General features: G+C 47.7%; 1 protein-coding gene across 1 annotated transcript in view; it reads left to right on the top strand.

Moving 5' to 3' along the window:
• Positions 1-26,054, top strand: part of NMT2 (N-myristoyltransferase 2) — a 188,454-nt gene that overhangs the window by 51,077 nt on the left and 111,323 nt on the right. Inside the window, 1 exon segment of the mRNA XM_029588818.1 lies at positions 16,128-16,272. Coding sequence (XP_029444678.1) covers positions 16,128-16,272 — 145 coding nt within the window.

Raw genomic sequence — 26,054 nt, 5'->3', positions numbered from 1 at the left:
CACCCTCTGGACAGACTCCATCTTGTTTATATCCTTTGGAAGGTACCATCTCCAGAATTGTACACTATATTCCAAGTGAGATCTCACCAGGAACCTGTACAGGGGTAATATCACCTCCCTTTTTCTGTTGACTATTCCTCTCCCTATGCAGCCAAGCATCTTTCTGGCTTTTACTGACACTTTATCCACCTGTTTGGCCACCTTAAGTTCATCCAATACAATTACCCCCAGATCCTGCTCTTCCTTTATGTTTAGTAGAATTTCACCTCCAATACTGCATCTTTCCATTGGGTTTTGCATCCTAAATACATTACTCTGCATTTTCTAGCTTTTAATCTTAGCTGCCAGACCTTAGACCATTCCTTGAGATCCTCCTCATAGTTCTTCTTTTTTTCTGGCTGTCGACTCTTACAGATTTTGGTATCTGCAAAAAGACAAACCTCTCCCAACAATCCTTCCATTATGTTGCTCACAAAAATGTTAAAAAGAACCGTCCAAGGACCAGTCCCTGAGGCACACTGCTAGTAACTACCCCTTCCTTAGAGAACTCCATTTATTACCTCCCTTTGTCGCTTCCCACTCAGCCAGTTTCTAAATCAGCCATATCAAGGGCGCACAATTTATAAATCTTCTCTGCAGAACCATGTCAAAGGCTTTGCTGAAATCCAAGTACACTACGTCTAGCGCTCTCCCTTACTTCACTTTCTGGTCACCCAATCAAGGAAATTGATCAGATTCGTCTGACAGGAATTATCTCTGATAAAACCATGCTGTCTCGGATCTTGCAATCCATTGGATTCCAAAAATTGCACTATCCTCTGTTTTAGCAGCGATTCCATTAGTTTGCTCACCAAAGAGATCAGACTAACTGGCCTGTAGTTCCCAGCCTTCTCCTTCTTCCACTTTTATGAATAGGAGCCACATCTGTCCTTTTCTAATCCTCCGGAACTTCTCCAGACTCTAAAGAAGCATTGAAAACGTCAGTCAGTCAGAGCTGCCAAGATATCTCTAAGTTCCTTTAGTACCCTTGGATGTATCCCAAATGGCCTCATCGCCTTATCTACTTTGTTTAGTTAGCTCCTCACGAACATGCTGTTCTGAAAATCGATTGAGGTTTACCTCATTTCCAATCTTATTTGTGTTTGTTCTTTGTGGTCCTGCTCCAGGCCCTTCCACGGTGAATACTGAACAGAAATATTTGTTAAGCAATTTTGCTTTATCCTTATCAACTTCTACATATTCCTCCCCTTCACTTTTGAGTCTCACAATGCCACTTTTGCACTTCCTTCTATCACTAATATTTCTTTAAAAAAAAAAAGTCTTGTCCCCCTGTTTTACCGTATTTGCTATTTTCTTCCATTTGAATTTTTGCATTCCTGACTACTTCCCAGTTTCTCTTAATTTTTCCATATATTGTTGCCAGTCTTCCTATTTCTGCGATCTTAGTTTATGAATGCTAGCCTTTTCTCCCTTATTTTTTCAGCTACTTCTTTAGAAAACCATAATTCTTTTTCCTCTTCCCTTTATTTGCATTCCTAACAAAAAGATGGAGCACCCGAAACGCCATACAAAAGTGGCGCAGACGATTGGGATACGGTCAGCAACACCTGCCTCGCCGTTACGGAGCCGATGCACATCCTCACATACCCTGGAGATCCGGGGGAGAAAAGAGAAACACAAGAAGCAAGGGACGCCGAAACACCGGGCTCCGTCAGTACCGGGCACATCTGCAGAACCCTCCTTGGGACAAGGGTACCCTATTCCTAGGGTGTCTGAAAGATCTGGGTCTACAAGGAGTGTGGGGTATGGCAGATCATCTACTCACTCGGAAGAGGAGTATGTCTGGGTCACATCATCGTCTTCGTCCTCCCTGGTAGAGAAGTCGCTGGTTCAGTCACAGGGCTCCAATCACGGCACGGATGACTCGGATCCAGGTCAACCAGTGTAAAGAAAAGAAAATTAGAGTTGGGGATAACACCCACCGAACCATCCACCAGTGGCACATCCCGGAAGCTGAGAATGCCCCCACAGACAACGGAAGCTTTTTCACAGCTCTCCACCACATTGGTGGGCTTCTTTGAAGTCCTAGACTCCACTTTCCATCTCTCGCCGTCCTCTACGGGAAGCACGTCACCTTCTCCTCGGAAGGAAGCAGAACCGGAACAGATGACATCCTTCACAGAGACACCCAAAGGTCTCTCCCCACAGGGTCCTCCCCAACCTACACCCATACCCCACGGTAGTGGAGTCGGTGATTCCGACTCCACTACCGTGGGTTAAGTCACCCACGGTAGTGGAGTCGGAATCACCGCTGTCGCCCCCATCGTCATCCACGAGATACCCTTCCGATCCCCCAGAGGACGCACCGGAACCATGCTCACCCCCGGAAGATCTCTTACCCGAAATTCTTGGATAAGATGGGAACCCTTCTCAACCTAGAGGTGCAAAAGGTACCCGACCCATAGGCAGCAGAGAAGAGGAAAATGGGCATGTTGTCAAGGAGATGAGAGAAAAAACGGATCACAGTGAAGCAATTTGCCAGTCTGACCTATCGCTGCAGACCGAATATAGTGATGCTGGCAAACTGATCTTGAAGACTGAGCATGTCAGAGATTTGCTCTACATTGCTTCTCAATACATAATCTGTGTGAAAGCGTAACTCTGAGCTCTCGAGTTCTTACTAAAGTTTTTTGCTGCAGCACATTTTATAGTCTCATTGTGCCAGCAACAGTCTGTCACACTAGATAGCAGTGAAGCAGCAATATGTCACAATATCTGTATCTCATAGCAGGTTTTTATTGCTTTGCTTGTAGTTGCTGTTCTGTTTTCCTCTCTGATTGAAGCTTTAGGTATACTTCTTCATTCTCTGTTTGCCTGGCAGCAGGCATAGTGTAAGCAGTTGGGTATAAGTGAGCAGAGAGGGCAAGATAGAGAGTGCAGCATAGCAGGCTGTGTTGTGAAGCCTGTCTGTCAGAGTAGTGTGGAGCAGACAGTATGACACTCACTGCAACAGTTTTTCTGTGTTCTTCATACAGCAGTGTGGTACTGGCACAGTCAGTGGACATTACAGTACCAGTACAATATATTAAATCATTGTTTTTATGTCACTGAGGATGTGAAGATTACAACAATCTTTTCAGGGATAGCGAAAGCAGAGCAGATAAAGCAAAGGTAAATGTGTCCAAAACTGGCCAGGTTGGCACAGCAAGAACCCCAAAAGTAGTCCAGTATAGCAAACCAAGATGAGATCAAATGTGAGAGGAACACCCCAAGGCTTTAAAAGAGGTTACCACTTACCAGCAACAGTGCCATGAACCCTTGATGGCTTCTCATGTCAAACTGGCACAGAAAGTGGCATTAGCAGAAACCAGTGCATTACAATTTCAGAATCTATCCGGAATCTCTGTGTACTTATTGATCCAGTACTACATCAAAGCTCTACAAACTCAGCTCAGCAAGCTCAACAAACTCAGATTATTGCAACACCTTAAACTATATTTCTTGATGCCAATGATTTTTGCACTGTTCTGCAAACTCTTCTTTTCTTAGGTATTGATTACTGCAATTCGCTATTCATAGTTGTCCCGATATATGCCAGTCATCCTCTTCAGATCATCCAGAATTCCGCTGCATGCCTATTAACTGGTATTCCAATTTGCAAATACATTACCCCTGACTTCCAATTATTCCACTGGCTTCCAGTAACTTATCGGATACAGTATAAACTGGCTACCATTATTTTCTCAGTCATTAATAACCTATGCTCCCCTTGGATTACTGCTATTATGAAAATTCACACTCCCACCATCTGCATTCATCCAGCGAAAATTTGTTAGATACTCCTTCGCCTAAAGCAGCTCACCTAGATGAAATCAGGGAACCTCCTTTTCAATAGCAGGCCCAAGACTTTGGAACACACTCCCTAAGGAAATTAGAAATTTGAAGCAGCCCAAGTTCTTTAAAAAGGCCCTAAAACCCCACCTATTTAAGCAGGTATTTGAGTGTTAAAATGTTATGCAGCCTTCACTCTTTAATTATGTTCTGTTATGAAATGTTATTTTATATTGTTTCTTATTGTTATGATGTATGCTATTTTTACTATGGTTTATTAACTGATTTTGGATGTTATGATGTCCCTTACCCTGAACGTAGGAAGGGCAAGCAAGAAATGTTTTAAAATAAATAAAATAAGTCAAATGAAAGGGGAACAAAGCAGAAAAGTTGGCGTAAAATCTCCAAGGCAGGCACTGATAAAGAGGCCAAGCAGCACAAAGAGAGCCTTCAAAGTGTAAGGTCTGGTTATTATCACACGTAGCACGTCACAAAAGATGCACAATAGAAAACATTTTGATATACGCATGTGATGAATCTTGAATAGTGCCAGAGATTTCATATAAAACCAGGAAATGGAACAGGCTGAGGGCAGCTTAGTGATGTGGGAAATGGTCTCTAAATAAAGCAGCCCTGAATAATTTCCTGGAAAACCACCCCACAATCATTAGAGAAACTTTGTGATGCACTAATTGTGATAATCTTTACATTTGGCAAACCCATTCTACAAGAAAATCTAAATTCCGTCCTGCACCTTGAGGGTCTTTGTGCCATTCAGCCTTGCTTCCATGCCCAGAGATTACTCCTTAGAGTTCCCTTAGTCACTGTGCCTTGCTGTTGTACCTCAGAGCTAACACCTTGCCAGCCGGTGGGGGGGGGGGGGATGTCTTGCACCTCTCATGCTTTGGAGCTTTCCAGCCACTCTTTGTGCTGCTTGGCCCATTTATCAGTGCCTGTCTTGGAGATTTTACTGCCACCTTTTCAACTTTGTCCCATTCATGCTGCCTTAGGATGCACTAATGTCATTTTTGGTGCCAGTTTACCAAATGAGATACCATCAAGAGTTTATGGTCTCCACTTTTTCTTCTTTGCTCTTCTTACAGTGACTTGGTGAAATCCCCCCAATTCTGGTACTCCTTGCCCCTTTACGGAGTCACAGGCTATTCATGCCACTTTGGGTACCACATTCCAGTCTCCTCAGTCTTTCTAGGTATCTTGAAGTTCTTTCACCATTCCGTTGATTTCTTCCCACAAGTTTTAAGACAATTGATGAGAGAACCCCTATTCTGAAGCCCAGTATAGGCTGAAAATTACCTGTAATGCTTCCTCTATTGACTTTAATGCCAAACAAAAATGAATCAAACTAAAAAAAAAACAAAAGCCAAATTTTTTTTTTTGTTTTGAAACTAAAGAAACAAATTAGGGTCCATACAAAATGAATTTTAAAATGAAACAATTTTTCCTGCTGCACATGCCTATTGTACATTCATGCAGTTTTGTCTAAAGCGCAAAAACTGAGATACTTTTCTTCAGAGGTACAGGGGGTGAATTGGATTAAAGCAGTAGCTTATTCCTATCTTTAGGCTTATGGAATAAAGTTTCCAAAGATCATTTTTAGCTACCCAAATCTTAGTTATTCTTCCTTTTCCATGATTATACATGTGCTGTTTCATTCATCCATACAGATCGATTGATTGAAATTGGTCTCCTCCTTCCTTTATTAAGTCTTTGGTGACAGCTCAGCCACAGAAGCTCCAAAGACTAGACCTGCCTACCGTAGTTGCTCTCTGTTTCCCTGGGTACAGTATCCAGTGTGACTTCTAACAAGCTGCTTGTGTGCTGTTGAGGTGATTTGTGTTTTTGTTTCCAGGTGTTTGTGTGCAGCACACATTGTAGCAGTTCTGTGAATCATTTGTATAGCCTCTCTGTATGATAAGTGGCCTGATTCATACTGATCCCTTGATACGACATTTAGTTTCTGGGAGAAACGCAGCCAGACATAGTTGACTTTTTTGAGTAGTGGTTCCCAACCTTCCATTGTGTGTGGTATGTGTCACAGGGTTCACTTCATCCTGGCACATCATCACCTTCCCTCCACCTTACAGCCTCCTGACATAATCATTCCTCCTCTCCCTCCCAACCTCTGGTATAACCACCTTCCCTTCCTTTCCCTCTCTCCCCACCTCTATTATAATCACCTCCTCTTTCTTTCCTCTCCCTACCTCTTGACACAATTACCTTTCCTTCTCTTCCCACCACACCCTTCCTCTTCTTCCTGCCCATGATATCCTCCTGCTGGTGAGGGAGTTAGCGAACAGTGCTTACCTGCTGTTGCTTTCTCCTCTGCTAGCTTCCTTCTGCAAACAAAACTGTGTAGGGCTGGCAGGTCATGCGAGACTTTGAGGCCCAGTGCGGCTCTGACTGCATCCAGGAGGAGGCAGCATAGGGTAAGCACTGATTGCTGAAAGAAATCCTGTTGACCAGGAGGATAGAATTGAAGGATTGCCACAGTGGCTTTGGCCTGGCCCAGCCCTTCTTACCTTCAGTTCAGGCTGGCTAGTGAAAAGTTTCCTGACATACCTACACTTCTGATGCTGGCACACCGGTTGGGAAGCGCTGGTCTAAAAACATGTTGTAATTAATAGAAATCTTTGATAAAGTTTAATAACTAGGCAGTAAAAGGGCTCACAGAGGGCAGCTGGTTTGAGAAAGTATATTCATTCATGGTAACAGACAACTGGTTGCTTCTTACTGCTATTTTTCATTGTATACTACATTAACCATTACAGAACTCTGATTTATTTATTCAAAACTGTAATGTTTTCATGAGAAGCTTCAGCTTATTTTAGATAGTAATTTGATGGTTGTGACAGGTTTAGCGCCCCCTTATTGCATTGGATCTAAGGTACATAAACTCTATCATGGGTTTTACTTGCATTTTAGCACAGGTTTTTCAGTGCTAAGGTAACCTTGATATGTAAAAAGGGCTTTCCCTGTACGTACTAGGATCAGTCCAGACCGTGGGTTATGTCCCCCGTCCAGCAGATGGAGTCAGAGCAAACTTCCGAGGGTGCTGACATATAAGCAGGTGCACCCTCTAGGGATCCCCAGTATCTCTCTGACTCCAGCAGATGCGAGTGGGGGAACCTTTGCTTCCCCAGTTGGTGGCTTCTGCCCCACTATTTCTATCTTTTTCTTTTCAGGACAGGATCAAGCAGGCCTGGGTTCTAAATTATTAAATAGAGTTTAAAAAAAAAAAAAAAAAAAAAATTTTTCTCTTCTCAGGGAGTCTCTCTGAGCCCCTGCCCGGGTCTCGCAGCCCTGGTTAGCTTGCCAGCGGGACTACTTTCTCATTTGTCTGCCTTCTGTTCTTCTGTTGTTTCCTCCTCTCTCCGGCGGTAAGTTTGTGTTGCTGTTAATTTTTTCTTCACAGCTTCGCCGTCGGACGGCTCAGGGGCACGCTGGTGGAGCCAGTCTCTCCCCTGTTCGGAGCGCCGCAATTCGAACCCCTCCCCCTCGGCCCCGCGACGTTTTCATTCCCCGGGGCCGCGGCAGCAGGGAAGTCCCATTCCCCTGCTGCTCCTGAGGGGAGGGTTCGCGGAGTTGAGCCTGGGCGGACGAGCCCGCTCCTCCCGCGGCGCGGTTTCCCCGGATCCGGCCCCAGGGGCGGTCGCTGAAGGGGTTCTCCCTCCCGACCGGACGCCATGCAGCGATTTCAGGGGGCTCCCGGCGCCGACCCGGGGCAGGGCGGATCGCGGGATGTCTCCTCCGGCGTCGCTCTCCCCGGGGGGGAGTCCGGGCCAACTTCCCCGCCTTTTTCGCCGTCAGGCTCGGAGCGCCGCGGCTTGAGGGGAAGGGCCCCGCCCCCTCCTTTGGCGGGAGCGGCGGCCATCTTGGAGCTAGAGAGCGCTGCTGACTCGGAAGCTGAGGAGTCACAGCATGGGTTTTCGCCGCGCTTGAGGCCGATTCGAGCCCCATCCTCCCCCCCCCATCGCTTCGGGCCCCTCCACGGACCTTGCCCTCGCCGTCCCCCCACCGGCAGGGGGGTTTACGGCGGATTTTGTTCTTCTAATGCACCAGGCGTACCGCCAGAGCCTGCAGCCGGCGGGGGGGTCGCCCGGCAGTGGCCAAGCGAACCCCACGCCCGCGAAGATGCCCCGGCTGGTGGGGGTGGGGGGGGCCAATCCAGCGCCCTCGGGGGGCGGCCAGAAGACGCTCCTGGCTCTTCCACCCAGCGGAGCGACCCCACCGCAGGACCCTGGGAGTGACCCGGCTTCGACGGCTGATGAGGATTCGGTCCTGGCAGCGCACCTGGAGTGTGACGACCCACGGGTGCTCCGGATCTTCCGAAAGGAGGAGCTGTCTGACCTCATCCCACACGTCCTCCAGGAATTGGATCTCGACCCGCCCGTCGAACCGCCTGGGCCTCCGGCTCCCTCTGTAGCCTCAGCAAGCTCCAAAGGGGACCCTGTCCTGGCGGGCCTACGTCCCCGGGCGCGAACGTTCCCGATTCATGAGTCTTTCCTACACCTTTTGGTGCGGGAATGGGACACGCCGGAGGCGTCGCTCAGAGTGGGCAGAGCCATGGACAAGCTCTACCCTCTCCCCGGAGACTTCTTGGACCTGCTTAAAGTACCCAAGGTCGACTCGGCAGTCTCTGCCGTCACCAAGAGGACCACGATTCCCGTTACAGGGGGAACGGCCCTCCGCGATGTCCAAGACAGGAAGTTGGAAGTCTGCCTCAAGAAGATCTTCGAGGTCTCTGCGCTGGGGGTCCGCGCAGCCATTTGTGGTTCACTCACCCAGCGTGCGGGGCTACGGTGGGTGCAGCAGCTCCTTACTTCACAGCAATTGCCACCTGAGGAAGCGGCGCAAGCGGACAGGCTGGAAGCCGTCATTGCCTACGGGGCCGATGCTCTCCACGACTTGCTGCGGGTCCTGGCGAGGACCATGGTTTCGGCTGTTTCCGCCAGGCGACTGCTGTGGCTTCGGAATTGGGCGGCGGACTCCTCGTCCAAGTCCAGCCTAGGTTCTCTACCCTTTAAGGGTAGGTTCCTTTTCGGCGAGGATCTTGACCAGATCATTAAATCCCTGGGGGAAAACTCCGTACATAGGTTGCCCGAGGACCGCCAGAGGTCATATCGTCCGTCCAATTCCTTCTCCAGGAATCGGTCCCGCTCTCAACGGCGATTTCGGAGCTCCAAGCCCCAGGGTCCGAGAAACCCCTCGAACAGGTCTCAGTCTTGGACCCGGTCCTTTCGTGGCCGCAGACCACCAAGGGATTCCTCGGCGCAGGGAGCTTCCGGCAAGTCCAACCAATGATGTCAGGCCGGCCCACTCCCTCCTCCCGAAGATCGGTGGACGACTAGCCTGGTTTTACGAGGAGTGGGCCAACATCACCACGGATCAATGGGTCCTGGATATTCTAAGGCACGGTTACGCGTTGGATTTGCGGCATCGCCCCAAAGACAGATTCGTCTTCTCGCCCTGCGGGTCAAGTCACAAACGCCTGGGAGTACAAAGCACGCTGGACCGGCTCCTAGCCCTGGGGGCCATCTCACCCGTCCCCTCCGGAGAGGTGGGCTCGGGTCATTATTCCATCTACTTCGTGGTGCCCAAGAAGGATGGATCCTTCCGTCCCATTTTAGATCTCAAGGAAATCAACAAGGTCCTCTGGATACCCCGGTTTCGCATGGAAACCCTCCGCTCGGTCATAGCGGCCGTTCATCCGGGGGAGTTCCTAGCTTCCCTGGATCTGACGGAAGCCTACTTACACATTCCGATATGTCCGGACCATCACAGGCTCCTCCGCTTCAAGATACTGGGACAGCACTTCCAGTTCCAGGCCCTCCCCTTCGGGTTGGCAACGGCACCCAGGACGTTCACCAAGATCATGGTGGTGGTGGCGGCTGCGCTCCGGGAGGGCATTCTAGTACATCCTTACCTGGACGATTGGCTCATCCGAGCGAAGTCCCTCTCGCAGGGGCAACAGGCGGTCGACCGGGTGGTCGAATTTCTGCAGTCTCTCGGCTGGGTAGTCAACTTCGGCAAGAGCAGTCTCCTTCCGTCTCGGCAGCTGGACTTTCTCGGAGCACGCTTCGACACAGCTCAAGGCAAAGTCTTCTTGCGGCCGGACAAGGCCCAGTCGCTGAGGGAGCAAATCCTCCATTTTGCCGCTCTCCAGGTCCCAATAGCGAGGGATTACCTGCAGATCCTGGGTTCGATGGCCTTCGCAATCAACCTGGTACCTTGGGCCTTTGCACACCTGAGGCCCCTACAGATGGCGCTACTCTCGCGGTGGAAACCGGTCTCGCAGGACTATCAGGCGATACTACCTCTTCCGCCGGCGGCCAGACTCAGCCTTCGTTGGTGGCTAGACCCCAGGAACCTGGCGCAGGGTTGTCCCCTGGAGTCGCCGGAATGGATTGTGGTCACAACCGATGCCAGTTTGACCGGCTGGGGGGCCGTGTGTCTCAGAAGCTCAGCTCAGGGGCAGTGGACACAGGAACAGGCGTCCTGGTCGATCAACCGCCTGGAGACCAGAGCAGTCCGATTGGCGCTCATCCAATTCCTGCCTCTCATCCGGCAGCGTGCGGTTCGGATTCTCTCGGACAATGCGACCACGGTAGCCTACATCAACCGACAGGGAGGCACCAAGAGCCCGGGGGTGGCCCTCGAAGCGGCCCGCCTCATGGCCTGGGCAGAGCGGTTCCTCGACCGCCTGGCGGCCTCCCACATCGCAGGCGTGGACAATATTCAGGCGGACTACCTGAGTCGGCAGACTTTGGACCCGGGGGAATGGGTTCTCTCCGACGAGGCAATGTCGCTCATCACGCGGTGCTGGGGAACTCCTGCCATGGACCTCATGGCAACGTCGGGCAACGCAAAGGCTCCGCGGTTCTACAGTCGGAGGAGAGATCACGGGGCGGAAGGAGTGGACGCCCTGGTGCTACCCTGGCCACCTCATGTTCGGCTGTACGTCTTCCCGCCGTGGCCTCTGGTGGGCAAGGTGGTGCGAAGGATAGAAGATCATCCAGGGCAGGTCATTCTGGTGGCGCCAGAATGGCCGCGGCGCCCGTGGTTTGCGGACCTACTCAACCTGGTGGTGGACGGACCTCTGCGATTGTCACACCTTCCGCGGCTACTCCATCAGGGTCCGGTATTTTCGGACCAGGCGGAACACTTTTGTCTCGCGGCCTGGCTTTTGAAAGGCAGAGTCTCCTGCGCAAGGGATACGCAGTAGCCGTGGTAGACACTCTTCTCAAGGCACGTAAGACATCCACTTCAGTCGCCTATGTTCGGGTCTGGAAGGTATTTGAGGTCTGGTGTGCTGGACATGGGGCCTCCGCGACGGCGCCTTCGCTCCGTCAGGTCCTGGCCTTCCTCCAGGAGGGCCTGGAGAAGGGTCTCTCCTACAACTCCCTGCGTGTGCAAGTCTCGGCTCTAGCCTCCCTGGCTCGTACCACGGGACATCCAGACCTTTCGTCTCATCCGGACGTCTCGCGCTTCCTCAAGGGAGTTAAGCACCTGCGGCCGCCGGTGCGTCATCCCTATCCCTCCTGGAATCTCAACCTGGTTCTCCGTCTCCTTGGACAGGCTCCCTACGAACCACTACGGCAGGCCTCCCTCAAAGACGTCACACTTAAGACGGTGTTCCTGGTCGCCATTGCCTCGGCGAGACGCATCTCCGAGCTTCAGGCGCTCTCGTGCCGGGAACCGTTTCTCCGCTTCATGGATTCGGGAGTTTCTATACGTACGGTGCCTTCATTCCTACCTAAAGTGGTGTCGTCCTTCCATTTGAACCAGTGGGTGGAATTGCCGGCCTTCCCGTCGGATGCGCCTCAGGCCCTCCGGCGTCTCGACGTGAAGCGCTCTCTGCTGCACTACTTGGAAGTGACCAATGAGTTCCGGGCTTCCGACCATCTCTTTGTGCTTTGGTCCGGTAATAAGAAAGGCCAGCAGGCGTCTAAGACGACTATCGCACGTTGGCTCAAGGAAGCGGTTTCCTCAGCCTACATCGGCGCCGGGAAGGCGCCCCCGGAGGTAGTCCGGGCTCATTCGTTGCGTGCCCTGGCCACGTCCCGGGCAGAGTCTCAACATGTTCCCATTCAGGAAATCTGTCGCGCAGCGACATGGAAGTCGCTGCATACCTTCTCGAAGCATTACCGGTTGCAACTACCGGTAGGTGATTCGGGTTCCTTTGGGGACAGGGTTCTTCGAGCAGGGTCTTCAGGGACCCACCCGGTTTAGGGAAGCTTTGGTACATCCCACGGTCTGGACTGATCCTAGTACGTACAGGGAAAAGAAAATTATTCCTTACCTGCTAATTTTCGTTCCTGTAGTACATAGGATCAGTCCAGACGCCCACCCGGGTTTCTTAAGTAATGGTCAGACGCCTGCTCGTGTACGTTCTATCTCCTGTCCCTCCAACTCCTACATTCTGAGGTTTTGTTGTTGTTCTTCACAGTTCTCCTTGCAAGTTGCATTGGTTAGATGTTCTGTGGTTACAATTTGATTGGTGCTTGATCCATCCTACTTTTCTGTCTAGTGTTGTTTTCTCTGGGCTTTGATATTCTCGATACTGAGGATCCCTAGAGGGTGCACCTGCTTATATGTCAGCACCCTCGGAAGTTTGCTCTGACTCCATCTGCTGGACGGGGGACATAACCCACGGTCTGGACTGATCCTATGTACTACAGGAACGAAAATTAGCAGGTAAGGAATAATTTTCTTTTAGTGCCAAAAAAACCTGCACTAAAAGAAACGTAGCAGGCTTAGCGCGGGTGCATGCAAATTGCAGGGTAATAGTCTAATTCAGTGGTTCTCAACCTTTTTTCTATCAGGACACACCTGAGATGACGCTCACATGTGTGACACGCTGAACACATGACCATCATGGGACTTAATATAAGCACATGCTCTGCCTCCACAGGAGTCCCCTGCTTCCTAACAATGGGTGCAGAGCAGAACTAAGACAATTCCCTGTACAACTGTTTAAAATCATGAGAGGACTAGAACGGGTAAATGTGAATCGGTAATTTACTTTTTCAGATAATAGAAGGACTAGGGGGCACTCCATGAAGTTAGCATGGAGCACATTTAAAACTAATCAGAAAATTCTATTACTAAAATTATTGTACTCGACGCACAATTAAACTCTGGAATTTGTTGCCAGGGGATGTGGTTAGTGCAGATAGTGAAGCTGGGTTTAAAAATGATTTGGATAAGTTCTTTGAGGAGAAGTCCATTATCTGCTATTAATCAAGTTGACTTAGAAAATAGCCACTGCTATTAATTGCATCAGTAGCATTGGATCTACTTAGTGTTTGGGTACTTGCCAGGTACTTGTAGCCTGGATTGGCCACTGTTGGAAACAGGATGCTGGGCTTGATGGACCCTTGGTCTGACCCAGTATGGCAATTCCCCCCCCCCCCCCCCCCCCAAAAAAAAAACCCCAAAAACCTCAGCATACAAAACAGATATTCTGATTCTGGTGTCATCTCAATAACAGCGTCACCTCTAGTAAAGTACCTCATCTCAGTCACACACACACACAGAACACAGACAGACCTGCCTTCACCAAATATAGAATAAAAAACTACAAATGTTCAAACAAAACCTGGATTGGAAACCCCAAGATCACCTTTTGCACTGCAAGCAGAACTGGAGAACTAGAAACAGAAATATATTTCCTCCTACACTATGCAAAGTTCAAAGAGAAGAAATGCATATTCTCAAAACTGACATAGTATGGCTCTTGTACCCCATCACTCCCCTCCATACCCCCATCACCCCTCACTTCTCCCAACTACTCAATCATCCCTTCATATCCTCATATCCCTGTCCAATATTACCAACACCCCCCACCCCTGCATCCTCTTCCCTGTGCCGTCACTCTCCCTGCCATTCCCTCTTCCCTACCCAGCATACCTCTGATCACCTCTTTCCTACCCCTTCCTGCTCAGCTTCCCCTGACCTCTCCTCTCCTCCAACTGAGCAGGCCCCACAGCTCCATCTCTGCCTCACTTCCATCTCTCCTCCCTGTCCAGCAGCCCCAGTCCCTTTTTCCTCCACCTCTCCCTACCCAACATTCTTCCCCCACCCCTTCCTACCCAGCAAACTCCCGACTCCTTATCTCCCAAGGCCTTCCTTCCCAGCACCTTTCCCCCTCCTCCTGACTCCCAGCCAGCATAAAAGCCTTCAGTCCAATCCAGAGTCTCCCTCCCACTTTTCCAGCAGCAGATGAGGGCAAGAAGCATTGAGGAGAGGAAGATGAGGCAGTAGCAGCAGCGGATCTACAGAGCATGCACCTTTTCTCCGTTATGCTCCTACTTTCACATCCAGGCCCCATGGGTGAAGAGAGCATCAGCAGCCTCATTGCTAGGCCAGGCAGAGGAAGATAAAGTTAGTGTCCTGTCTGGCCTATATGAACAGGAGTTGGTGATTTCTCACTCTGATCTGGGTGAAGGAGGAGGGAACAACCTCCCACTGGGCCAGGAAGAGGAGAAGGAAGCACGAGCAGCTTCCTGTCAAACCCAATAAAAGAGAAATCAGCCAACTCCCGTCCAGATTGAAAGATCCTGTCCAGAGGAAAGATCAGTCTTCTGCTGGCTCTGCGACACACCTGTTGAGACCACTGGTCTAATTAGCTATTACCCTGCAATGCAAAGAGACATGCTAAGCAAGAGACTGGCTAGCACATCTCCTACCACCATGAGAAACTTAATACCTGCTTAGAGGCAGGCATTCAAGTTCATGCGGTTGGGCAGACTAAAGCTCCCCCTCAAGGTCTGACCCCAGGGTCTTCTACCTGAAATGGTGCATTTGGGAGGTCCATATTTTAAAACTGTTTGCCAGACCCCAAATCTCCCCCCCCAAAATCCTTTTATCCGGGGATTGGTCCTGTTACTGACAATTGACAGTAAATGGATCAACCGGCAGTAAGTGAAAAAGTGAATAAATTAAGTGCCTGATATTTAACGTTTTCACTCCTTCACCTACTGCCAAGAGGGGATTTGGGGTCTGGCAAGCGCTGTTTTAAGACCATGGACCTTTCAGTTAGGGGACCCCTGGGTCTGACCAGAACCGCTTGGCCCATCAGGCCAGATCTTGGGGTGAGAGGAAGCTTTGGTCAGGTCAGCCACTGGTGCTGGTCTGTATCTAAGCATCAGGTCTGAAGAAACGGACACTCGTATTTCACTCAATGCATTGTGAGCGCACAGCCACGTCGCCTGGACACCCGATGCGTTTGAGCGCTAGGGATGCACAATTTTTCCCTAGCGCATCCTTTTTAACGCAGCAGCTCGTTTTAATATTGCATCGGGCGCCCAGGAGAGGTGGCTGTGTACGCGTTAGGTGATTTGGCGCTCAATACGAGCACCCGTTTTAACGCGCAACTTATTGCATCGGTCACCTTGTAATACCAGATCCTTTGAGAACACACAGGTTCCTTCTTCAAAACTGTTCAGAACAATTCTGAAGGGACCGAAGTAGTCTCAAATTCAGGTACCACAACATTTTTTTTTTTTTTAGTACAATGAAAAGGTTTTATTGACACCATACAAAGGTTCAAGTTTTTTCTAGGGCAAGCGGCTACTAGAGTTCTGTATTATAAGTGGCCATCAGCGCCTTTCTGTCTGTGAACCAGGAGACCAGGGTTCGAGTCCTGCTGTCGCTCCTTGTGACCTTGGGCAAGTCACTTTACCCTCCATTGCCTCAGGTACAAACTTAGATTGTAAGCCCTCTGGGGATAGGGAAATACCTACATGTATTTACCTGAATGTAAAACCGGTGTGATATCTTGATTGAGATCGAATGCCGGTATATAAACATAATAAATAAATAAATACTCTTCTCTTTTGAGGGGGGTGGGGGTGCAGAGATGGTGGCAGTTTGCTCCTGTTCCTTTGTGCTTCCAACTCCATCAGAACCTGGGCAGGGATCAGGCACCATGGGGCCTACACTAGGGATTTTTTTTCCTCTTATATCTGCTTCCAACTCACTCAGACTAATCATTCCAGTAGCAGTCCTTAGCCTGGAGCCATGCAGCCAAAGTCCATAAATTCAACTGCTAAGTGTTACTGTTATTCAGTGACTGGGACTTCTCCTCCCTGCCCCCAAAGAAGCTGTGAACACTGCCTTTGCAGCATCCCTAGCTCTGGCTGGCCTGGGAAGTGACTGTTCTTATCTGGGAATCAAACCCGGTCCTCCGCATGACAGTACACAGCACTGTCACTGAGCCACCCAGCCAGCCTGGCTCCTTTCTCTATATTCTTATTGTTTTGTTTTGTTCACAGAATCCAGCTATTCCAATGCAGAAGTTGCAAGATATTCAGAGAGCTATGGAGCTTCTCTCTGCGTGCCAGGGCCCAGCTAAAAACCTTGATGAGGCAAGCAAACGGAAATACCAGTTTTGGGATACACAGCCTGTACCTAAACTTGGTAAGTTTGCATAAGGAAGAACAAATGAAGTTATACCAGACTGTTTATGTTTGTTTGATCTTTTTTTTTTTTTTTTATTCTGAATTCCAAAAATTGCCTATGTTGAATTGCACAACTGTGAATGTATAGTGCTGTGTTATAGCATTACATAATCTTTGTAGTTTAAACATAGTTTTACAAACTGTTTCAAACTAACAAAGTTACTGTGTCTATAATTCTTATTTCTTTCTACTTCTGGAGTTCTCAGTTTTGGGACTTAATAGAAACCAGCTTGTGGCAAGAAAAAGGTTTCTAATAGGGCCCAGCAAGGACTCTTGAGAACTCTTGGAGTAAAAAGAATTAATTATTTCCACAATAAAGTGTACAGATACAATTAATGCACCATTTAAAGTCTAGAAAAGATATCAGTATGTTATCAGTCTGCCGAAACTGCTAAATAACAATGACAGCATGTCTACTACATCAAGTCAATCTGACTTCTCTCCTTCGTTTCTGTCAGCCACGGGTTCTCATAAACAAAAAGGAATGATGTTGAAAGAGAAAAGAATAACAATTTTCCAGGTATTGGGACTGTCATGGTCCACAAACTCATTCAAACTGAGTCTGATTCCATGTTCAGTTCAACAGCTTGGTGTCCTTGCCTCCTGCTGCTCTAGAATGTCTCAACATCAAGAATGTAGAATTTTTCTCTTAAATAAAAAAAAAAAAAAATTAATGAAATAAGTTACAAAAAATACAAATGTGGTTCAGTCTGTTACCAGGCAGCAGTAAGCAATAGGTGTCTTTTAGCCCCTGACTTGATTCTGGTTGCCAAACAAATACAAGCATTGCTCATGGAGTATGCAGGAGTACTAAAAATTAAACATATACACTAGACATACTATATAAAGTTAGCTGATAAAATGAAGCCCTCATTTATACCTTTCTTCATTCAACGCCTCCCAGCTACACAGGTCCTAATCTAAATAAACTATCCCTTTTCTCACCTTCTGTAACTTGGCCTCCCGCATTTGATAATACCCTACCCAAACTACTCACACTCACCATTCAGGTTCTCCTACCCCCCTCGTCTATCCATTCTATTTAAACCTTCCTTGTTCCCACTCGTTCCTGACCATATATCCTCATTCACATTAGAACCTTACCACCATATTTTTTTCCTTTTCCTCACTCACCCACCACCATCCAGACATGCTAACTTACCCATTCCTACTCTCAAATACCAGCCCTATCACCACAAAAAATCCCCACCAACGTCTCCTCCCTCCAACGTAAGATCCCTTGTGCCAATCATGATTTCCCCCCTCACTCAGTTTCTCGGCCTTACTGCACTTTCTTTCATACTCTTCAATTCCCAATCCTTAACCAAAAAAGCTCAATGACCTTTTGCTTGACAGCCAGCCAGACATCTGTGCCATAACAGAAACATGGCTCAAACAAACAGACCTAGTCCTCCTAAAGCAACTCCCTACACATCTTTACGATATAATCTCCCTACCTAGGCACAAAAAAAGAGGGGGGAGGCCTCCTACTGGCAGCCAAGAAAGAACTCAAATTAATCTCTCAGACAGTCAACACTGCCCCCAAATTCGAAATAGCCTTTTTCAAATCTTCCCAACTACAAGTCTGCCTAGTCTACACTCCCCCAGGTCTCCTTGATCACAACGCCTCCACCATCATTGAATTTATAGCCGACCACATAGATATGGACATCCCTGCCATTATCCTCAGGGACTTCAAGCTCCACATAGACACTATTCCCCCACCCCTCACCTGTGAAAGCCTTTCTATCTTCCATTTCTGCTATGGGCTTTAAACAAATCATAACCAACCCCACCCACAAAGCAGGTCACACCCTCAATTTGATATTTATAAATTCCCACCTCCTCCCCGCCGACACACCTGCCTGCACCCCTGTCCCCTGGTCTGATCACTCACTTCTAAATACCAAGCTTGCCATAAAGATAACAACCTGCCCCAGCTCCAACCACATCAATACTATACAGTTCAGAAAACCATGCACTAAAGAGGAACTTATACTCTTCCTCACTAACGCCCTCAATAAATTAGACCGTTCTAAAGCCGACTGTTACGACTGGGCACAGGTCTCATGTTGTGAACACCACTATGAGGAGTGTCTCGGGGTGGAGAGAGACAGTAGTGTCTAGTACTGGCTGGTGCAGGCAGGAATAAGAAAACCCTATGGTAATCTGAAGGTGGAATAGACAGATGGAGTATAACACAGGCTGGCAATATCTGATACTAGATGCATGGAAGTATGGGTGAGCTTGAGTACCTTCATGGTATGTATGAGAGGTATGTATGAGAGTGACTGCAAGTAAAAGTGAACAGGAACTGGGTGCTGGTAAGGCTGAATACTGAAAGCATGCAGGTAAGGGTGAAACTGACTGGAGGTATATTGATTAGACTGAGGGAACCTAAGGAGACAAGACAGACAGACAACCCAGGACAACCCTACACTGGACATGAAACACATAAGCCTGAAGACGACAAGGCAGAGACCCTAAGGCCACACATACATACGGCAGGCCTGAGGGCCCGAAGGCCACCCACAGACGGGCGGGCCTGAGGGCCCGAAGGCCACACACAGAAGGCAAAGGGCCCGAAGGCCCGTAGGCCACATGCACAGCAAAGCAAGGAAGGCTAGAGCAGGGAGCCCAGGCGAGCTCGATGCTGAAGCACCGATGGAACTGCTAGACAGGGTTATAAAGGAAAGTCTGGGGTATAGAGTAGACAGGAAGGAAGGAGTGGGCCAGCCAGAAGAACATGCTCGTGGGGGACCTCTGGTGGTGAGGCGGCTACATAGCAGCCATAGCCATAACACAGACACTGCCTTCTCCTCTTGGAACAAGATAACCAATAACATCGCTGACAAAATATGCCCATTAGTGTCTAAAGAACTAAACCCTGCTTTCAACACAAAAAAACCTTGGTACTCTCCTGAGCTAAAGACAAGAAATGGCGCAAGGACCCCTCCCCCACCCTGCTAGCCGCATACAAATACGCTCTCCACTCCTACAGAACTACCATCCTTAAAACCAAAAAAGATGTCTATGCCCTTAAAATCCACAATTTCCAAAATAATGCCAAAGCCTTTTATCATATGTCTCAGAGCTCTCAAAAACTGCACCGCCCCCCCATTTCAGATAATGAAGCCAAAAGCAAATGCAACGAACTTGCTGACTTTTTCCACAACAAAATCGCCAAGCTCATGGTACGATTCCCACCATCTACCCCCCACCCCACCCCAATCCATTCCTAAAAATCCTAATATCACCCTTGACTCCTTCAAAACCACCTCCTCTTCTGAAATTGAATCACTGCTTAAGAAAATGAAACCATCTTCACACCCATTTGACACCATCCCAACAAAATCTTTTGACCATCCCAGATATCATAGCTAAACCCCTAGCAGAAATTATCAACTGCTTCCTCTCCCTTGGATTTGTTCCCACCCCTTTGAAACAAGCCATCCTCAAACCCATAACCTAGCATCGACCCTTCAGACCCTTCAAACTTTCGGCCAGTCTCCAACCTTCCGTTTCTATCAAAACTCATGGAAAGGGTAGTTAACCTCCAACTCACCGAACACCTGGAAAAACATAATATTCTATTCCCATCCCAATTTGGCTTCCGTAAATTCTTCAACACAGAAACCCTTTTAATATTCCTCTCAGATTCCCTCCTCAAAGGACTAGATAAGGGCCATTCTTATATTCTAGCCATGCTAGACATTTCATCCACTTTTGATACTATCAGTCACAACATTCTAATAGATCGTCTCTCTGAAATAGGCATCACCGGAACAGCCTTAGTTGGTTTGAATCTTACCTCAACAACAGATACTACAAGGTCAGAATAGGCAATAATGAATCTATCCCCATTAACTTAACTTGAGGTGTTCCCCAAGGCTCATCCCTCTCCCCCCGACCCTCTTCAATGTCTACCTCTTGCCCCTATGCCAGCTCCTTGCTGACCTAGGTCTTACACACTATATCTAAGCGGATGATGTCCAAATCCCTCAGAACCTGGGATGACTGCCTCACATCAATCAATCACCTCCTCACAAACCTCAGTCTTGCCCTCAACACGTCCAAAACAGAGCTCCTTATCTCTCTGGATCACTACAACCCCCCCCCTTTGGACCCCTCCTTTACTTTCTCCCAGTATGTAAGAGACCTAGGAGTCATCTTGGACAGCCAACTCAATCTAAAAAAATTAATCAACACCACCAAAGATTGCGCAGGTTCTAAAGAAACGAAGACCCCTCTTTCATCTTAATGACTTTCGAACAGTCCTTCAAGCTACATTATTCACAAAAATCGACTACTGCAACACACTATTCCTAGGTCTGCCCACAACTAAGATCAAACCTCTCCAAATGCTGCAAAACGCGGCGGCCAGAATCCTCACCAACACCCGCAGAAAAGATCATATTACGCCAATTCTTAAAGACCCTCCATTGGCTCCCGATCCCCTCCAGATTTCTCCATAAGAGTTTCACAACCAGACATCACAAGACCTTCACAACCAGAATGTTCACTGGCTTAATGATTCCTTACATTACCTTACCTCTAATAGACCCACCAGATCTGCTTACAAAGGATTCCTTTTCACACCCTCCCAAACTCACCCAACACATTTCCACCAAAGAACAGGTGCTATCCATAGGTGGACCATCAATATGGAACTCTGTGCCCCCTGACCTGCACCAAGGACATTGTACCAAGACTTTTAAGAAAAAACTAAAAACTTGGCTATTCAAACAGGCATTCACATAACGCCGCCCCCCCCCCCCCACCCCCTTTTTGATACGTGCCTCCCCAACCCTACAGCATCCAAGTTTATTTACTTATGCCTCAAGTTCAACTATAAACACCTTGCCTTGGTCCTCCTGACTTCTCTTTATTTTGTCTCTTATACCCCCATTGTTCCTTTATCTCCCTGTTACATGTAACTTTACTTTACTTTCCAAAGTTATGTTTACCCGTTCTTTGTAAACCGATGTGATATGCAAATAAATGTCAGCATAAAAAAGTTTTAAATAAATATATAATACACTTAGGCCCAGAAAAGTGGCCTTTGGTTATCAGGTTCCACGCAGCCTCCAATGACTGCAAGGGGACACATTCTGCAGGCCAATGTGTATACTTTGCAAAGAGTGCACACAAGCCACAGTTCTGGACAGCACAGGTCTATAGAAGCAGGGGATGTGGTGACAAACCACAGCCCTGTGGCACAACAGATGCATCCCTAGGAGCATTCCCCTCAAAAGACATGCCTCCTTTACCCCAAAATCTGAAGAAACCCCCCCCCCCCTTTCCCTGCCCACCATTAGGACCCTTAGAAAGGGCTCTCAGTATTGAGCTGGCAGAAAGATAGTCTGTTACTTTCTACAGGCTGTGGCCAGTGAGATCTAGTGATGCCTTGCACTTTGATCCACACATGCAAGGTTCAGAATTTTAATTGATGCCAAATCATCCCTGGATACTGAACTATCATTCTGAAGACATGGCACTGGGACCCTTTTCTGAAGGGCTGCACAAGAGTGAAGTTGTCCAGGGGATTCTTAAAATTGTGGGAGGGAAACCTCAGGGGGCTCAATATGTTTTTGAGAGATTTGGGGGGAGGGAAGGGGCCTTAAGGGGAGATCAGTGGGTTCTTAAGAATGTTTGTTTGCTTTTTATTTGAGAGGGGGAGCAGAACATTCTTGAGATTTTTGGCAGGGGATACAGGGAGGACAGAAGGTTTGTACAATTAAGGGATATTTCCCGTGTTAACCATCCCTTTGGGCCAATTAGCATGGGGTAATTTCAAAAGGGCTTAGATTCTATGTAACTTAAGGTCTTTTTCAGCTTGACTATATAATTTTAAGTTCATTGAGTCCGATTACTGTTTGATTTGCTTACAGCTTAACTCTGTGTATCCAGGGAAAGGTGAAAAAAGTACTGTGCATCAGTAGCCAATTCTGAAGCGGTAAAATATATTCCCTTCTTTGGAAAAAATGAAAAGTTCCAGAGAAGAGAGAGGTGTGTGTTTTGGTGGCAGGAAGCTTACCAAAGGAAACAAAAATCTGTTAATGTTGGATTGAAAGATACATTAGAAAAGACTACAAAGAATTTAGCTTCATAAAAGCTCAATTAAATGAGCTTTGGACAAAAGTGTATAAGCCTGTGGTATTTAAGGGTGGAGATATAGCTTCCCCAAGGTATTCAGCCACTTTCTTGTACCAGGTTAAGCAATTAGAAATGTCTAAACCTGTGGGTTTGGATTTCCCCATGGGTACACCTGAAGTGGACCTGTTAGAGGACTCAGCATATCAAAGGGTCTGTTGTAAGAAGCCATAAGCACCTAAGGAGGAACAAGTGAGTCCCCAGTTGTCTGTATCAGAAAGTCCTTATTATATTCCCCAAGGGCCTGGGGGTCAACTCCTTTGCAATGTTTATCATATTCCTGTTCAGAGTAGCTTGGCGTCTACCACTGAGGCTCCTCACCCTTTCAGTACATAGTCTCTCCCCTTGCTAAGATGTCAAATGCTTTGGGATGATGTGAAATTAACCTTGCAGCAGAGGAGCCATCTGCAGTGGGCTATTTCAAATCAAGCAGGACTGGCGATTTGTTGTGCTCCTTATCCAAACTGCTGATATGTCACTTAGAGATCTCCTGACCCCCTTATATTTTGATCAAATTGAGCCACTGGATCAGCTCTTTTCCTATAAACTACCTGCATAATCATACCTAACAATTAATTTATTTTTTCTCTAAAATCTTCCATAATTTTTAGTGACAAATGAAGATAAATCACTTGAATCCAAAAGGAAGTCTGTGACCACCTTTGGCCAGCAGAAGGAACTGTGCAAAACTTGACCACATTCTTAATAATCAATAAGACTCTCTGCAAGAAGCACTTGCAACACCAAAAATTCAGGTTATTTTATTTATTTATTTTATTTAAAACGGCTTTTTTATACCGACATTAAAATACACATCATATCGGTTTACATCGTAACGAAAAGGTAGAAATTACAAACGAACGGGGAGTGGGGAAACAAGAGAACAATAAACAATAGAAAAGGGGCTATGAGGAGGAGCCAAATATCAAGCTAGAGAAACTACAGAAGGGGGGGGGGAGAGGGATATGAACATATTTACAAAAAAATGGAAATGATGCTACATAATATATAACATATTTACAAAAAATAATTCAGGGAAGGTAAGAGAATAAACATATTTACATAGAAGGAAAGGGGGGGTCAGGTGAAGAGTGGGGGAATCAAAGGTGAATAGAGGGGGAGGGGGGGCTAGTCCAGAAAGGCCTGGTGGAAAAGCCAGGTTTTGAGCATTTTTCTGAATTTCATGGGGCATGACTCAAGGCGGAGGTGGGCAGTTAGGGGCGTTCCATTGGGTTGGACCTGCGATGGAATAGGGCGCGGTCCCTGGTTGCGGAGAGGCGGGCCTTCTGAGGGGTGGGACTTGTAGGGTACAGGCGAGGTTTGCTCTAGTGGGACGTGCTGATTGTGAGAGTTGAAGAGGTTCGCTGAGCCATGAGGAGTCGCTCTTGTAAATAGATTTGTGAATGATGGTGAGGGTTTTGAAAAGGATACGGAATGAGATGGGGGGAGCCAGTGGAGGTCCTTAAGAACTGGGGTGATGTGGTCTGTTCTGCATGTGTTGCTGAGGAGTCCTCGCCGTGGCATTTTGAAGTATCTGGAGGGGTTTGATGGTAGAGTGAGGGAGTCCCAAGGTATAGGGAGTTGCAGTAGTCCAGCTTGGATGAGAGGGTGGCTTGGACAACTGTTTTAAGATCATGGGTGTGAAGTAGAGGCTTGAGCTTTTTGATGATATTGAGTTTGTAAAAGCCTCCTTTCAGGACGGAGCTGATGTGAGTTTTTAGATTCAGGAGGGGGTCGATTAGGACACCGAGGTTTCGGACAGTGGGCTGAGCAGTTAAGGAGAGGGTCTTAGGGTCGTTAGGGGGTAGGAGCTTAAAGTTTGATGGCTGTGGACGAGGAGGAGCTTGGTTTTGGAGGCGTTGAGGGCAAGCTGTAGGGAGGAGAGTAGAGAGTTGATGGAGGTAAGGCATAGGGTAGTGGAGATAGATAGTTTTATGGAGGGGTATGATGATCTGAACATCATCAGCATAGATGTAGAATTTGAGGCCGAGGTCTGAGAGAAGATGACAGAGCGGAAGGAGGTAGATGTTAAGGAGGGTGGAAGAGAGAGAGGAGCCTTGGGGTACTCCTTGGGCGAGAGAGAAAAGAGAGGACTCAGAGCTGCTCAGTTTTACAGAGAAGCGTCTGTTGGCTAGGTAGGATTTGAACCAGAGGAGGGCGGTGTTGGAGATACCTATGTTTGAGAGACTGGAGATGAGGAGGTCGTGGCTTATTGTATCAAAGGTAGCTGAGATGTCTAGGAAAGCTATGAGAAAGTTGTGTCCTTGGTCAAGACCAGTGAGGAGAGAGTCTGTAAGGGAAAGCAGGAGGGCTTCAGTACTCAGGTTCTTACGGAAGCCGAATTGGGATGAGTGGAGGATGCAGTTGTCTTCTAGGTAGTCCATTAGTTGGGCGTTACTACTTTTTCCATTATTTTGGCAATGAAGGGAAGATTGGATATGGGACGGTAGTTGGAGGGGGTCTTTGGGGTCTAGAGTAGGCTTCTTGATAAGGGGTTTAAACTCGCAGCAGCAGCAGCCTCCTCCCAACGCTAACCTCTTCATTTTCAGCCCTCGTGGAGGCGGAGTCCCATCGGCCGCGGCTGAACCTCTTCATTTTCCTCCGAGCCGCACTGCAGTCTTCTTTTCTTCGGTCCGATGCCGAGCGTACTAGCGTGGCCTCTTCTTGCTGCGCAGGCACCCGATACTCTCCACTTCCTCTTCCGGGCCGCGGGGGGGGGGGGGGGGGGGCGCTGTGTGTGTGTGTGTGAGTGAGAGATTGCATGTATGTGAATGATTGAGAGCCTGTACATGTGAAAGAGAGTATGTCTGTGATTGAGAGCCTGCCTGTGAGAGAGAGAGAGCATGAATGTAAGTTTACCATTGGGAACCTGTATGTGTAAGTTTTTGTGATTGAAACCTGTTTGTGTGAAGAGTATGTGTGTATGATTGAGATCCTTTGTGTGTGAGAGAAATCATGGTTTGTTCTTTTCTTTTTTTTCCTACGCCAAGTTCTATTATCCCTGTTACATGTAACTGCTTTTTCCGCTCTATTGTTTTAAGTTTAAGTTTAATTTGCACTCCTGTTCTATGTGAATCAGCATGATGGGACTACCAGTCTTGAATGCCGGTATATAAAAAACTTAAATAAAAAATAAAAAAATGTGTATGTATGATTAAGAGCCTGTGTGTATAAGTAAGAGAGAGATCATGTATGTCTATGTGTGACTGAGAGCTGATTTAGGTGAAGGAGCATGTGAGTATGTGATTGAGAGCCTGTGTGTAAATGAGAGAAAGAGAGGACATGTTTGTAAGCATGTGAATGAGAGTCTGTGTGTGAGAGAAAAAGACAGCATGTATTTATGTGATTGAAAGCCTGTGTGTGTGTGTAAGCGTGAAAAGATAGACAGCATGTGTGTAAATGTGTAATTAAGAGCCTATATAAGTGAGAGAGAAAAAACATGTGTATATGTGAGGACTGAGCATGTGTGTATAGGTGTGTCATTGAGAGCCAGTGTGAGAGAGAGCGCTGATATGTGACTGAGAGAGGAGCAAGTTCCAAGCAAACCACCCCACCTCCTGCTAATTCAGAACAATCTCAGGACACCTG

Source organism: Rhinatrema bivittatum, chromosome 2, assembly GCF_901001135.1.
Source record: "Rhinatrema bivittatum chromosome 2, aRhiBiv1.1, whole genome shotgun sequence".
NCBI classification, from domain to species: Eukaryota; Metazoa; Chordata; class Amphibia; order Gymnophiona; family Rhinatrematidae; genus Rhinatrema; species Rhinatrema bivittatum.
The sequence above is the reverse complement of the archived record's forward strand: the minus strand, read 5'-3'. Positions and strand labels throughout refer to the sequence as shown.